A 15,537-nucleotide genomic window follows, 5' to 3' on the forward strand; every position below is an offset into this window, starting at 1 on the left:
CTTTACTATATTATGGATAGAATGTACAGGAAGAGGGTTTTTTTTTGGAAATTGAAAAGGTCTCCTAGAGACCTTGACTAAGGTCTGACCTAGGTTCTGGAGGAAAGTGGAACTGACCAGCTAGGTTTCTACATACAGGATGAGGTTTAATCCTTCCAGGAATTTTATTTATTTATTTATTTTTTCCTTCCAGGAATCATTTAAAAATATTTTATTTTTATTTAAAATAAAGAAAGAGAGTAAATGGGCACACCAGGGTCTCCAACCACTGCATAAAAAACTCTAGACGCATGCGCCACCTTGTGCATCTGGCTTGCTTGGGTCTTGGGGGAATCAAACCTGGGTCTTCTGGCTTCGCAGGAAGGGCCTAAACCACTAAGCCATCTCTCTAGCCCCAGGAATCTCAATCCTGCAGGAAAGGGAACTCCTTCCTAGGGATAGAGTCAGGTTGAGTTTAAGAAAATAAAGCTCTAAGGAGAGAACTACTTTATGTAGAAAGAGATAAGGAGAAGCCAGCTCCTTCTCAGACCTAGCAAAGTAAAGACTTTTAAGGGCAGGCCTGAGAACATTCCTTACTTTTACTTTTGGGGTCCTGTCACTCCTAGCATGTCTTAGCACATATAGTAGAAGAGTTACAAACTTGGTTAAAGCTGTGATTCCTATAGAAAGTTACTATCTTAAAAAAATATAAAGTTCTTATTTATTTATGTCTACACTTTTCTGGTGGGGGAGGGAAGGCTTTCAGAATTTTAGCAGAGCTTGTAGTCAAACTTACAATTTTCTTGCGTCAGCTTCCCAAGTACTGGGGCTACCACTACCCAGCCTGCCTGTACATCTTTTTCTTTTTTAATATTTTAATTTTATTTTTATTTATTTGAGAGAGAGAGAGAGAGAGAATGAGCATGCCAGGGTCTCCAACTGCTACCAATGAACTCCACATGCATGCGCCACCTTCTGCATCTATGGGTCCTGGGGTATCAAACCCAAGTCCTTTGGCTTTGCAGGAAAGCACCCCAACCACTAAGCCATCTCCCCAGCCCCTGCCTACACATTTTAAGGTACCTGGTTTTTTTTTTGAAAGTTAGTGGTTCCATGGTATAATGATGAGTTCTAGATTCTGAAAGTTCAACTGTAACAGGAGTTTTGGGGTTTCTTGCCAATACAACAGTTGGCCAATGCACTGTAAATTTTGGGTATCCCCAGATCCTTATGACTTTACAGAATTAAGTCCGTAGATCAGAGGGTAAGTTTTATTTAAACTGTATTGTATTCAGAGAAGGTAAGAACAAGTGCAGAGAGCTTCTGCTATGTGGCGGGCAGGAGGGTAGGGAGCCCACGTAGGAGTAGGGGTTCTCCCATCCCAATCCGACTACAGCCGGGATTTGGATGTTCAGGAGAGATGAACTGCCAAGAGAGGGCTGTGCTCACCTGGTGAAAATCTATGTATAATCTTACTGTGATGGGGCTTATCCTCAGGCTCAGGTGAGGCTGTGAGAGGGCTGGTTAGTCTGGACTCTGGAGGCTGACTCAGAAGAGGTCAGCACACCTGAGGAGGGGGTGAGAGCGGGCTGACTGGATAGGTTAGTTCAGCTACCAAACTCCTGTTCTGCCCTGGAAGGTGGTAACATAACATCTCTTTTGGTTCCCTCTTTTGGACTCTCTGACTGACTACTTTAAAATAAAGCTACCTGACTAATTCCCACTCACAGCCCTTTATTTTTTTTCTTATTGGTAGTGAAATTATTGAAATATCTATAAACTACTTATGGTATCATTTATGCATGTAGTTTTTTAAAACATAGAAGCTTTCTCCATAGGCTGCCTCTCTGTTTCTATCTTCAGGATTTCCTTGAGATGCACATGGTGGCATACACCTTTAATCCCAGCACTTGGGAAATGGACCCTGGGAATTAGAGGCTAGCCCGAGTTACAGGTCAGCCTGGGCTAGAGTGAGACACTACCTCGAAAAAACAAAACAAAAAACCTCATATAAAAATATGCTGGATTTCTTTTCTCTGAATAAAGATACTTTTCTTGAATAACTCTCTGAAGGAATAGTAACTACAAAACTTATCCAGAGCTAAATTGCTCCCTCTTGTGCCCATAGTCAAGATAGTTAGGTTGTTCATAAAAGGCAGAAATACTACTTCAGTACATAATGAAATGTTACCTTGTGGTGGTAGAAGTTTTTTTTTTTTTTTTCAAGGTAGGGTTTGGCTGTAGTCCAGGCTAACCTGGAATTCACTATGTAGTCTCAGGGTGGCCTCGAACTCATGGTGATCCTCCTACCTTTGCCTCCTGAGTGCTGGGATTAAAGGTGTGCACCACTATACCTGGTTGATAATAGGAAGTTTGTAGATGAGTTGGTAACAGCCTGTCTGCTCTTTTCTTTTATCCTGCTATTCCTTTTTAAAAAATTTATTTATTTATTTAAAATTTTTTTTAAATTAAAAAAAAAAATTATTTATTTATTTATTTGAGAGGGACAGACACAGAGAGAAAGACAGAGGCAGAGAGAGAGAATGGGCGCGCCAGGGCTTCCAGCCTCTGCAAACGAACTCCAGACGCGTGCGCCCCCTTGTGCATCTGGCTAACGTGGGACCTGGGGAACCGAGCCTCGAACCGGGGTCCTTAGGCTTCACAGGCAAGCGCTTAACCGCTAAGCCATCTCTCCAGCCCAAAATTTTTTAAATTTTTATTAACATTTTCCATGATTATAAAATATATCCCATGGTAATTCCCTCCCTCCCCCCACTTTCCCCTTTGAAACTCTACTCTCCATCATATCCCCTCCCCTTCTCAATCATTCTCTCCTTTATTTTGATGTCATGATCATTTCCTCCTGTTATGATGGTCTTGTGTAGGTAGTGTCAGGTACTGTGAGGTCATGGATATCCAGGCCGTTTTGTGTCTGGAGGAGCACATTGTGAGGAGTCTTACTCTTCCTTTGGCCCTTACATTCTTTTTTTTTTTTTTTTTTTTGAGGTAGGGTCTCATTCTAGGACAAGCTGACCTGGAATTTACTATGTAGTCTCAGGGTGGCCTTGAACTCACGGTGATCCTCCTACCTCTGCCTCTCGAGTGCTGGGATTAAAGGCATGTGCCACCATGCCTGGCTTGGCCATTACATTTTTTTTTTTTTTGAGGTAGGGTCTCACTGTAGCCCAGGCTGACCTGGAATTCAGTTGGTAATCCCAGGGTGGCCTTGAACTCACGGCGATCCTCCTACCACTGCCTTCTGAGTGCTTGGATTAAAGGAGTGCACCACCATGCCCAGCTTGGCCCTTACATTCTTACTGCCACCTTTTCCACAATGGACCTGGAGCCTTGGAAAGTGTGACAGAGATATTTCAGTGCTGAACACTCTTCTGTCACTTCTTCTCAGCACCATGGTGCCTTCTGAGTCAATCCCAAAGGCACTGATATCTGAAAAGAGAAGCTTCTCTAACCAAAAGTGAGAGTAGCATTTAATATATGGGTATGAACATTAAGAGAAGCGCTTAGTGGACAATTTGGTGAGTATAATATATACAGACAGCAGCAGATGTTACACCCCTAGGGCTTATGATGTAGGCTTTTAGTAGCAGGGATGTATTCTCTCCCATGGAGCGGGCCTGTAGTCAAATTAGAGGGCAGTTGGTTTTCCCCATAACAGATGTGGCACTATTGCACCTGTTGACTCCTTTGGCCTGGTTGGCCAAATATAAGGCTTTCAGTGTCCACTGTAGAGGATCTTCTCTGGTGATTTCTCTCTCTCCCATTGAACTGCATGCAGCATAGCTTTTTCCAGCTTTTTGTCAGCTGATCTACATGGAGTCGGTTTTCAGCTCAGCTCCAGCAGGATTTCTCTGTGGCCTTGCAGCCCAAGTATGTGGAGTCTTTAGCAATAGGGTCTTATTATCTACTTCTGGTGGGAAACCAAGGGCCTTGGCAATGGCCTGTAATGTTTTAGGGGCATTAGTGACCTCCCTGGCTAACAACTCAGTGAAAGGTATCCCATCCTGGGCACTGAAAATTTTCTAGTAACAATCTTTGGCTCCTCTGTGTTCCACTGTCCAAAAAAGTAGGTTTCCATATGACTTATTTATCTCCTCTTAGATTTTGATTAGCCCTCCTTCCATCTTTACTCAGTTTCTTCCCCTGACCTCTCGTAGACCTTTTCACCCCCATTAATCTGTTCTTCATTCTTTTTTAAGCTGACATATTTTTTTCTTATGTACATTTATAATACCCCAAATTTTTCAGTTTTAAATTTAGGATAGAAAAAAAAAATTTAGGATAGAGCCAGGTGTGGTGATACATGCCTTTAATCCCAGCACTCTGGAGGTAGAGGTAGGAGGATCACTGTGAGTTCCCAGCGAGCCTGAGATTGCATACTGAATTCCAGGTCAGCGTGGGCTAGAGTGAGACCCTACCTCGTAAAACAAAAACAACAACAAAACAGTAGTATACAAAGGCCTTTAATTTAGGAACATACACTTAAAATGTGACAGGGTTTAGTAGGTAACTGCATCAGATACATTCTTCTTTTTTTTTTTATTTTTTTTATTTTTTTTATTTTTTTTATTTTTTGAGGTAGGGTTTCACTGTAGTTCAGGCTGACCTGGAATTCACTATGTAGTCTCAGGGTGGCTTTGAACTCACAGTGATCCTACCTCTGCCTCCCGAGTGCTGGGATTAAAGTTGTGCACCACCATGCCCGGCTACATTCTTTATCTTTTTCTTAATCCTGGCAGAATTTTAAAACTGTAATAGCACATGTTTTTGCAAACTGGCCCTGTAACTGCTAAGCCATCTCTCCAGCCTCTACCTGTCAAGGATTAGAAAGAAAGAAAAACACAAGTAACAGAGTAAGGTTGAGATTAGGTGGTCTGCAGGCTCTGCTGGAGACACTGAACACCATCTAACTAGTGTTGGGTTTTGTTGTTTTTTTAATACATGAGCAGGAAATGCTGTCTGTATAAGGCACCTATGGTCACCTCACCATCTGGCTTCCATTTAAGCTCACTCAACCCTACCTACTGTAGTTGTTGCTGACTACCTGTGCATTCTATTCAGCAGTGACTGTCTCTGCTCCTCTCACCAGTCCCTCCTTTGATCCACAAGACTGTACTTTATGTTCCCACTACTACAGTTCAGCAGTCAGCCACAGCCCTTCACTTCTGTCTTCCCATTAGCTGGCCTGGCCACTAAAAGGGACTTGCCCTTTACCAGCCTGTGCCTAGCTCCTTGGCTGGAGCCATGGGTGTCTGTTTAAGGATCTTACCTCCTGTCCCCTGCATTCTTGCATAATATGTGGTACATACGTGGGGTAACCACTTACCTCCCATACCCACCAGCTGCCCTAGCCATCAGAGAGCAGAATAGTGTTAGCTGTTTACTGTAGCTCCATGATAGGTTCTGTAGCTGTATCCCATGCTACCTTGCTTGGATATACAGAAGACTTTATTTTTTTTATTTTATTTTATGAGGTAGTATCTTGCTCTAGCCCAGGGTGATCTATGTACTCTCAGGTTGACCTCAAACTCACAATGATCCTCCTACCTCTGGCTCCCAAGTGCTGAGATTAAAGGCATGCTCTATCATGCCTGCCTTTATTTTTTATTTTTTTTTATTATTTACTTAATTTTGTTTTCCGAGGTAAGATCTCGCTCTACCCCAGGCTGACCTGGAATTCACTACGGTGGCCTCAAACTCACAGCAATCCTCCTACCTCTGCCTCCTGAGTGCTGGGATTAAAGGTGTATGTCACCACGCCTGGCTTATTTTTTTATTTTTGAGATTTTGAGAGAGAGAGAGAGAGAAAGAGAAAGAGGGAGGGAGAGAATGGGTGAGCCAGGGATTTTCAGCCGCTGTGAATGTACTTCAGATGTGTGCGCCCCCTTGTGTGCATGTGTGACATTGCCTTCTGGCGTCACTTGCATCTGGCTACGCGGGACCTGGAGATTTGAACATTCATTCTTAGGCTTCATAGGCAAGCACCTTAACTGCCAAGCCATCTCTCCAGCCTATGCCCAGTTTAAAAAAGAATTTTTTTTTAGCTGGGTGTGGTGGCGTTTGCCTTTAATCCCAGCATTTGGGAGGCAGAGGTAGGAGGGATCACCATGAGTTCAAGGCCACTCTGAGATTATATAGTGAATTCCAGGTCAGCCTGGGCTAGAGCGAGACCCTACCTCGAAAAACCAAAATTAAAAAAAAATTTTTTCTCCGTTTATTTGCAAAGAGAGGGTGAGAGAGAATGGGTACATCAGGACCTTTAGCCACTACAAACGAACTCCAGATGCATGTGCCACTTTGTACATCTGGCATTACGTGGGTACTGGGGAATCAATTCTGGGTTCTTAGGCTTTAGAGGCAAATACATTAACCACTAAGGCATCTCTCCAACCTGGGAATCGAACCTGGGTTGTTGGCTTTGCAGGCAAGTGATTTAACTGCTGAGCCAGCTTTCCTTTACTGCCTTTTTTGTTTTGATGTCATTTTTTTTCTTTTCTATTATGCAAGTCTTATGTAGGTAGTGTCAAGCTAATGTGAGGTCATGATTACCATGACTACTTTGTATTTGGAAGACAGTATTGAAAAGCACTTCTTCCCTTCCTTTGGCTCTTACATTTCTTCTGCCACCTCATTCACAATGGTCCCTGAAGGATGTAATAGAGATAGATGTCTTAGTGCTGAACACACCATTGTCACTTCTGAGCACTATGACAACTTTTGAGTCACCCTAGTGGTCATTGCCATCTGAAAAGAGAAGCTTCTATAACCAGAAATGAGAGTAACATTAATATGTGGGCATAAGTATTTAGAGGAGGGTACTTAGCCAGATAATAGTAGTGATTTCCTCCTGTAGCTGTTAACCTTCTTGTTGGCACTGAACACTTGACCAAAGGTAGCTTGTAAGAGGAAGGAATTTATTTTGGCTTATAATCTTCATAGGAAACTCCATGATGACAGGGGAAAACATGGCATGAGCAGAGGCTGGACATCACTTTTGCTATAACAGGTAGAAGCAGCAGCAGGCGAGTATCCCAAACTCTGGCAAGGGGAAACTGGCTACACCACCATAATGCCTGCCTCCTCCCCCACAACAGATTTCTTCTAGAAAGACTCCAGTTCCCAAATTATCATCAAGCATTCAAAACACACAGGTTTATTAGGGACACCCAATTCAAACCACCACATCCTACTTCTGGCCCCTGTAAACTGATAACCATCCATGATGTACAATGCAATGCATTCAGGCCAACTTTAAGTTCTGCAATTTTTTACCAATCCCAGTATCATTCAAACATCCCTGTAGTCAAAAATTTCTGAAGTGTTAGCTGTAAAACTAAAAGAACATAATGGTGCATAATAAACATTCACACTGCAAAAGATGGCATTGGGCATAGCCAAGAAAGATTGAACTAATACCAGATCTAAAGCAGGGCAAACATCAAATCTTGTTGGTCCAACATCTCTAATAATGAAGTGTCTGCAGTTCCAATTCCATTTCTCCAGCTGGGCTACTTATAACATGAGGCAAACATCATCCCGAGCTAGCTGCTCTCATTGGCAGCTGTCCCGCAGTCCACTGCAATTCATGGTTCATCCTCATGGTTCCACTGGGCCTTCACACAGACACTTTCCACAAACTTTGACTCACATTGCCTATGGCCATTTCCAAAAAAAAAAAAAAAAAAAAAAAAAACCACATTACAAATCCAATGACTCTTTCCTGCATTTGTTATACTCCCATAGTACCAGGTGGGCTACCAAATTTATTACTCTGGGGGTGGGGTGGGGTGGGGTGGGGAATAAAGCTGACTTTAAAGAGAACACTCCTTCAGCATTCAGGACCCTTCATTTCAAGGGTCAGTCAGCTTTCTTTCTGTTATCCTGATGTAGCACAATTGGCTCAATCTCAGTGGTAGTAATCTCTGAAACAATTGCAGTTGCATGGGTTCTGTCTCCAGCTGGAAACATTAATTTCTTTCTGTGCCATATCCTTGTGCTCATACCAGTTCATTTATATATAATGCAACCCTCTGCCAGTTCCTCATAATGCAGACAGGCAGAACACAGCAGGTCTCTACACAAACTGCTTTTAGCCTAGTCCAGACAAAGTTCTTTCTTCTCCTCATAAGCCAAATCTCACAGTCTATAGTTCTTTCTACATTTAGATCTTTCAACTCTGACCATAATGGTCCTTCAAATTCTGCCTTAAGCACTGCAAGGCGTCTCTTAGGCCAAGGTTTCACATCCTTCAGCATTCCTCCCACAAATCATTTCCAAAAGGGCAATGTCACTCAGTCAGATTTCTAGTGCCAGTGACCCTACTCCTGGTACTAAACTTTCTGTTACTGTTTACCTCCTTATTGCTGGTAGAATGCACCAGGCTAGAACTGCCTTTTGGGAGAAAAGTTGTTTGCTTTGGCTTACAGTGTCAAGGGGATGTTCCACAGTTGCAGAGGAAAGGTGGCATGAGCAGAAGATGGACATCTCTTCCGCCACAGCACGTGGAAACAAGCAAGAGAGTGAGCCAAACTCTGGCAAGGGGAACTTGGTTCTAACACCCATCCACATCACCTTCATCAAGACTCCAATTCCCAGATTGCCATCAGCTGGGAACCAAGCATTCAAAATATAGGAGTTTATGGGAGATACCTATTTCAAACCATCAGACCTGCTAAAGCTTAGGACCTCTCAAGCTATAGCTTTTTGGTTAGGTTTTCAGTACCAGGCATGAATTTCCTCCTGTGGAGTGGTCCTCAATTCCAATCAGAGATCAGTTGGTTGTCCCCTCACCCCCATAACAGATGCAAACATCTTAATAGATGCAAACATCTTAACAGTTGGTACTTGTGGCCTGGCTGGCCAGCCATAAAGCTTACAGGGTTCACTGCTGGTTAAAACTGTTGATGACTTTTCTCCCTCAACAGCCTGCATGTCTCTTTCCAGCATCATGATAGCTAGTCAGTAGGGAGGTTCCAAATCTTGATTTCTCAGTGTCCTGTAGCCCATGTTTATGTGGTGTTTTCAGCAATAGGGTTTTACCATGTATTCCTAGTAGGTAACCAGGAGGCTTGGCAATAACCTGTAATGTTTTGGGGCATCAGGGACCTCCCTGACTAACAACTTGCTGAATGATATCCTAACCCTCTCATTATAATTTTTTAATAACAGTCTATGGCTTCTGTGCACAGCATTATCTACTCTCACAGGGCACTTCTGCCCAAATTCCTTCTCTCTCTCTTTCTTAAAGTTATACATTATTTAGCAAGTGAAGACTTAGTGGGTTTCTATATGGCTTATTTATAACATCTTTAATTTTAATTAACTCTCCTTCCACCCCTCTTCTCCTCCATCCCCTTTCTTGGCCCTCTACTTTTTCTTTTTTTTTTTTTTTTTGGTTTTTTGAGGTAGGGTCTCACTGTAGCCCAGGCTGACCTGGAATTCACTATGGAGTCTCAGGGTGGCCTTGAACTCACAATCCTCCCACCTCTGCCTCCCGAGTGCTGGGATTAAAGGCGTGCGCCACCACGCCCGGCTACTTTTTCTTTCTTTATTTGAGAGAGTTAGACTGAGTATAACAGAGCCTCCTGCTGTTGCAAATGAACTCTATATGTAGGTGTCACTTTGTGCTACTGGCTTTCTATGTGTCTTGGAAATTGAATAGAGGCATTTGGCTTTATAAACAAGTGTCTTTAACTGCTAATCCATCTCCCCTGCCTCTCTAGCTATGACTGTAAGCACCATGTTGGATAAAAGCAGAGAGAGTGGGCACCCTTGTGTCATTTCTGATTTTAGAGGACATAAATTTTTAGAGGAAATGTTTTTGTTTTTCCCCATTGTAGCAGTTACCTTCTTGTTGCTGGGAGAAAACGTACGTCCAGAAAGAGCTTATGAGGGGAAAAGCTTTATTTCAGGCTTACAGCTTCTAGGGGAAGTTGTATCATGACAGAGAAAAGCATGGCAGTACAGACAACCAGCCTTCATCTTCATCTATCAGCGGTGGGGGCAGCGGTGGTGAGAAGTCTTAAGTGGGCCAGCTCTGAACATACTGTGTGGTCTGGACTAATAAATCTCAAAGTCTACCACCAGTGACACCTCCTCCAGCCAGGCTCCACCTCCCAAAGCTGTACCAGCTTGGGACTGAACTAGAGCCTTAATCAGGAACATTGGAAGCTTTGAGTGACATTTTACATTCAAATCACCACACCCATTTAGTATGATGTTGGGTATAGATAGATATGTCATGTTTACACTCTTTATCACGCTCAAGCATGTTTCAAGGGATGTTGAAAAAGAGGCCTTTTCTTTATTGAGATGATCATAATTTTTTTCACTTATTTATTAGAGAGAATGTGTACTCCAGGGTCTCCAGCCACTATGAACAAATTACAGATGCATGTGCCGCCATGTGTATCTGGCTTATGTGGGCTCTAGGGAGGAATTGAATCTGGGTTCTTAGACTTCACAGGCAAGCACCTTAACCACTAAACCATCTCTCCAGTCCTGATCTTGTAATTTCTGTCCTTAAGACTGTATATGTGTATAAATACATTTATTGATTTGTATATGTTGAACCATACTTGTATCCTGGATTAAAACCATCTAGGGGCTAGAAAGATGGCTCAATCAGTTAAATGCACTTGTTTGCAAAGTCTGATAGCCACGTAAATCCAGATGCACAAAGTCCCACATTCATCTGGAATTTGCAGTGGCAGGAGGTCCTCGTGTGCCCATCTCTCCCCTCTGCTTGTAAATAAATAAAAACATAGAAATCTATTTATGAGTGTGTGTGTTTATAATGAATGTGTATGGGTATGCAAGGGCTTCAGTGCACATATGGAGGTCAGAGGATAATCTCAGAGTGTTCTCTTCTCCTTCCACCTTCATTAATTTTTTTCCCTGCCATGTGTGGTAGTACATGCCTTTAATCCCAGCAGAGGCAGAGGTACGAAGATTAATGTGAGTTTGGGGCCAGCCTGGGACTACAGAGTGAGTTTCAGGTCAACAGGGCTAGAGTGAGACTCTTAACTCAAAAAGAAATAAATAAAGAATAGTATTTCTCCATATGAGACTAAGTAATTTGCTTCATAGTTATTAAGCAGTAGAGCTGCCCTTGAATTTAACAATATTTATTTTATTTTAATTTTTATTTATTTGAGAGAAAGAGAGCGAGAGAGAGAGAGAAGCAGAGATGGAGAGAGAATGGGCATGCCAGGGCCTCCAGCCAGTGCAAACAGACTCCAAATGCGTTTGCCTTTTTGTGCATCTGGCGTATGTGGGTCCTGAGAAATCAAACCTAGGTCCTTTGGCTTTACAGACAAGTGCCTTAACTGCTAAGCCATTTCCCCAGCCCCTTGAACTTAAACTTTAAAAGACTAGAAGAGAATGATGATGAATGAGTTTTATGTTCTGGACATCAGTTGTTCTTAACTGGATGATTTAGTACTTCAAGAATATTTAAGAATTTTATTTATTGAGGAGGTAGGGTTTCACTCTAGTTCAGGCTGTTCTGGAATTCATTATGTTGTCTCAGGGTGGCCTGGATCTCATGGTGATCCTCCTACCTCTGTCTCTCCAGTACTCAGATTAAAGTCATGTGCCACCACACTCAGCTTTTTTGGGGGGAGGAGAGGTTTGTCATAATTGTTTTGGTGGCCAGTGCTGGTAGGAGGAATATTAGTAGCACCCTAGGGGACAGAGGCAAGGGAGGGTGGTAATTATCCTGTAACACATAAGAAAATTCTTCACAGTAAAGAACTACTCAGCCCAAAATATCAAGAATACTGATATGGAGATGGTCCTATATAGTAATCACTGATAACACGTATTAGAAAAATTTGTTTGAAGCTGGGTGTGGTGGTGCACACCTTTAATTTCAACACTGAGGTGGCTGGGAGTATCACCATGAATTTGAGGCTAACCTGGGACCTAGTGTGAGTTCAAAGACAGCCTGGGTTACACTGAGACCCTACCTTGAAAAACTAGAAACTGCCGGGCGTGGTGGTACACGCCTTTAATCCCAGCACTCGGAAGGCAGAGGTAGGAAGATTGCGTGAGTTCAAGGCTACCCAGAGACTTCATAGTGAATCCCAGGTCAGCCTGGGCTAGAGTGAGACCCTACCTTGAAAAAACAAAAACAAACAAACAAACAACCCCCCCCCCCAGAAACTAAATATAATATTAAAAAAAAAAAGGCCAGGTGTGGTGGCACACACTTAATCCCACCATTTGGGAGGCTGAGAAGTAGGAGGATCATTGTGAATTTGAGACCAGCCTGAGACTATATAGTGAAGTCCAGGGTAGCCTGGGCTAGAGTGAGAAGACCCTAACTTGAAAAGCCAAAATAAATATATAATTGAGCCAGAGTTGGCATAGTGGTTCATACCTTTAATCTCAGCACTTAGGAGGCAGAGATAGGAGGGTTGCCATGAGTTCAAAGCCATCCTGAGACTATATAGTGAATTCCAAGTCAGCCTGGGCTAGAGTGAGACCCTACCTGGAAAAATCAAAACCAAAATGAAAAAAAATCTGGGCATGGTGATACACACTTTTTTTTTTTTTTTGTTTTCGAGGTAGGGTCTCACTCTAGCCCAGGCTGACCTGGAATTCACTATGGAGTCTCAGGGTGGCCTCGAACTCACAGCAATCCTCCTACCTTTGCCTCCCGAGTGCTGGGATTAAAGGCATGCGCCACCACGCCCGGCCAATGCACACTTTTAATCCCAGCAATTGGGAGGCTAAGGTAGGAGAATCCCTGTGAGTTCAAGGCCAACCTGAGACTACATAGTACATTTTTGGATCAGCCTGGGCTAGAGAGAGATCCTACCTTGAAAAACAAAAACAAAAAGAAAACAAAAACCACAAAAAAAAGCTAAAAGAAAAAAAGACTAGGTAAAGATATGAAATTACAAACTGATGAACATCTAAATTTTTTTTTAAATTTTTATTAACATTTTCCATGATTACAAAATATATCCCATGGTAATTCCCTCCCTCCCCACCCCCACACTTTCCCATTTGAAATTCCATTCTCCATCATATTGCCTCCCCATTACAATCATTGTAATTCTAAATATTTTTTATGTTTAATTTAATTAATTAATTTATTTGAGAGAGAGAGAATGGGCACGCCAGAGCCTCTAGCCACTGCAGACAAACTCAAGATGCATGAGCCTCCTTGTGCATTTGGTTTATGAGGGTCCTGGGGAATCAAACCTGGCTTTGCAGGCAAACGCCTTAACCATTAAGTCATCTCTCTAGTCCACATCTAAATATTTTCATTTATTTGGGAGCAGAGAGGGAAAGAAAAAGAATAGAATAAAGATATATCTGATATTTAGCAGTAGAACTGCTCAGGAGGGGACTTGTGTTCACAGTCTCAAGTTTATTCTTTTCCTTGTTAGGTTGTTTCCCAGGGGGTGTGCATTGGGTTTCAATTGGAAAACAAGACAAATCTGGGCTTCTGATGAAACTGCAGAATCTTTGTACGAGGTTGGATCAGGATGAGAGTTTCTCAAAGAGGCTTCCACTTAACATTGAAGAGGCCAAAGACCGTCTCCGCATGCTTATGGTGCGCAAACACCCAAGGTATGGATGATCTAATGTACTTGGTAAATGAGACTTCTCTGAAGTCTTGAACATCAAGTACCTTTTACAATTAGCATACAAGGTAACTGGTTCTTCTGTCTCCCTGCATCCCTTCTCTACTTGAATCCTTCCACTCCCAGAATTTTTGTTTTTCCTTTAAAAAAAAATTTATTGACTTAGATAGAGGGAGAGAGAGAATGGGTGTGCCAGGGCCTCTAGCCACTGCAAACAGACTCCAGATGCACGCACCACCTTGTGTCTCTGGTTTATGTGGGGACTAGGAAATTGAACCTGAGTCCTCAGGCTTTGCAGGCAAGCGCCTTAAGCACTAAGCCATCTCTCTAGCACCTCCTTTCCTTTTTTTGTGTCACATGAAAACATCATGAATAAAAAGTAAAAACCTGGGCATGATGGTGCATGCTTTTAATCCCAGCACTTTTTAGTGTCTATCTACTGTTTGGCCTAAAAGTTATACTTCAGTTCTTATGTCCTTCTACCACATTCTCCCCTGGGTACCATTAGAGGTTTTGAGGACCAGAACATGAAGTTTAACTGGTGGGTGAACTCTTCACCAAAATGTGCAAACTTCTTTAGTTAATCACTGTTTCTAAGGGACGGACATAAAACAGTAAAGAAAATGAATGTAGATAACTGGTAAAAGACTGAGGAAGGGATTTTTTTTTTTCCCCTTGTGAGGCTGCAGATCAAATCCAGGGCCTCATGAATACTTGGTAAGTGCTCTACCACTGAATTGTATCCCTAGTTGGAAGGGTTTTGCATGGACCTTTCTTTTTGTTGTTGGTTTTTCGAGGTAGGGGTTCACTCTAGTCCAGAATGACCTGGAATTCATTATGTAGTCTCAGGGTGGCCTTGAACTCACAGTGATCCACCTACCTCTGCCTCCCAAGTGCTGGGATTAAAGTTGTGCACCTCCACACCTGGCTATGGACCCATTTTGTTGGGTTGCTTTTTAAAAAATAATTTATTTGTAAGCAGGGACAGACACACAGAGACAGAGAGAATGGGTACACTAGGGCCTTTAGCCAGTGCAAATGAACTCCTGATGCATGCGCCACTGTGCATCTGGATTTACATGGGGACTGGGGAATGGAACTCTGGTCATTGGGTTTTGCAGACAGGTGTCCTAACCACTAAGCCACCAAGCCATCTCTCTAGTCTGGTTGCTTAGTTGCCCCCCACCCCAAGGTGGGTTCTTGCTCTAGCTCATGCTGACCTGGAATTCACTATGTAGTTCCAGGTTGGCCTTGAACTCATGGTGATCCTCCTACCTCTGCCTCCCAAGTGCTGGGGTTAAATGTGTGCATTTCCATGGACCAGCTGACTTTGCTTAGTTTTCAAAGGAGCATATATTGCTCTTTTACATTTATGTATTTTAAGAATTTGTTGCTCTTTTAATAGTTTAGGGCCTAAGGAGATGGTTCAGTTGGTAAAATGCTTGCCACATAGGCCTCAGTACCTGAGGTTAAATTCCCAGCACCCATGTAAATGCTGGGCATATGGTGTGTGTCTGTATTCCCAGTGCTCAGCAAGTGGGGACAGGATCTCTGGGGCAAGCTGGCTAGCTAGACTAGCTGAATCTGTGAGACCTGAGTTCAGTGAGAGATCCTGTCTCAATAAATAAGGTGGAAAGTGACCCAGGAGACACCCAGTGATGACTTCTGTTCTCCATGAACTTTCCCACGTGTACAACTACACATAGGAACACACATACCACACATGTGCAAAAAATAATTAATTTTATAATTAGTATAATTATGTCCCAGGCACTATTAACAACCATGATATGATTTTCATTAACTTAAATGGAGATAATCGCTTAGTTGCTGCTTATGTTGTAAATATATAGCTGGGTGTTGTGGCACGTGCCTTTAATCCCAGGTAGGAGGGTTGCCGTGAGTTCGAGGCCACCCTGAGACTACATAATGAATTCCAGGT

The 15,537-nt window shown here is 42.7% G+C and overlaps 1 protein-coding gene across 3 annotated transcripts in view; it reads left to right on the plus strand.

Moving 5' to 3' along the window:
- Positions 1 to 15,537, plus strand: part of Apaf1 (apoptotic peptidase activating factor 1) — a 128,378-nt gene that overhangs the window by 16,134 nt on the left and 96,707 nt on the right. For all 3 annotated transcript variants that reach the window (XM_004650202.2, XM_045152055.1, XM_004650204.2), the window contains exon 5: positions 13,398 to 13,581. In XM_004650202.2, the coding sequence (XP_004650259.1) occupies positions 13,398 to 13,581 (184 nt within the window). The remainder of the gene's footprint in view (positions 1 to 13,397; positions 13,582 to 15,537) is intronic.

The sequence above is a fragment of the Jaculus jaculus genome, chromosome 6, assembly GCF_020740685.1.
Source record: "Jaculus jaculus isolate mJacJac1 chromosome 6, mJacJac1.mat.Y.cur, whole genome shotgun sequence".
Classification (NCBI taxonomy): domain Eukaryota; kingdom Metazoa; phylum Chordata; class Mammalia; order Rodentia; family Dipodidae; genus Jaculus; species Jaculus jaculus.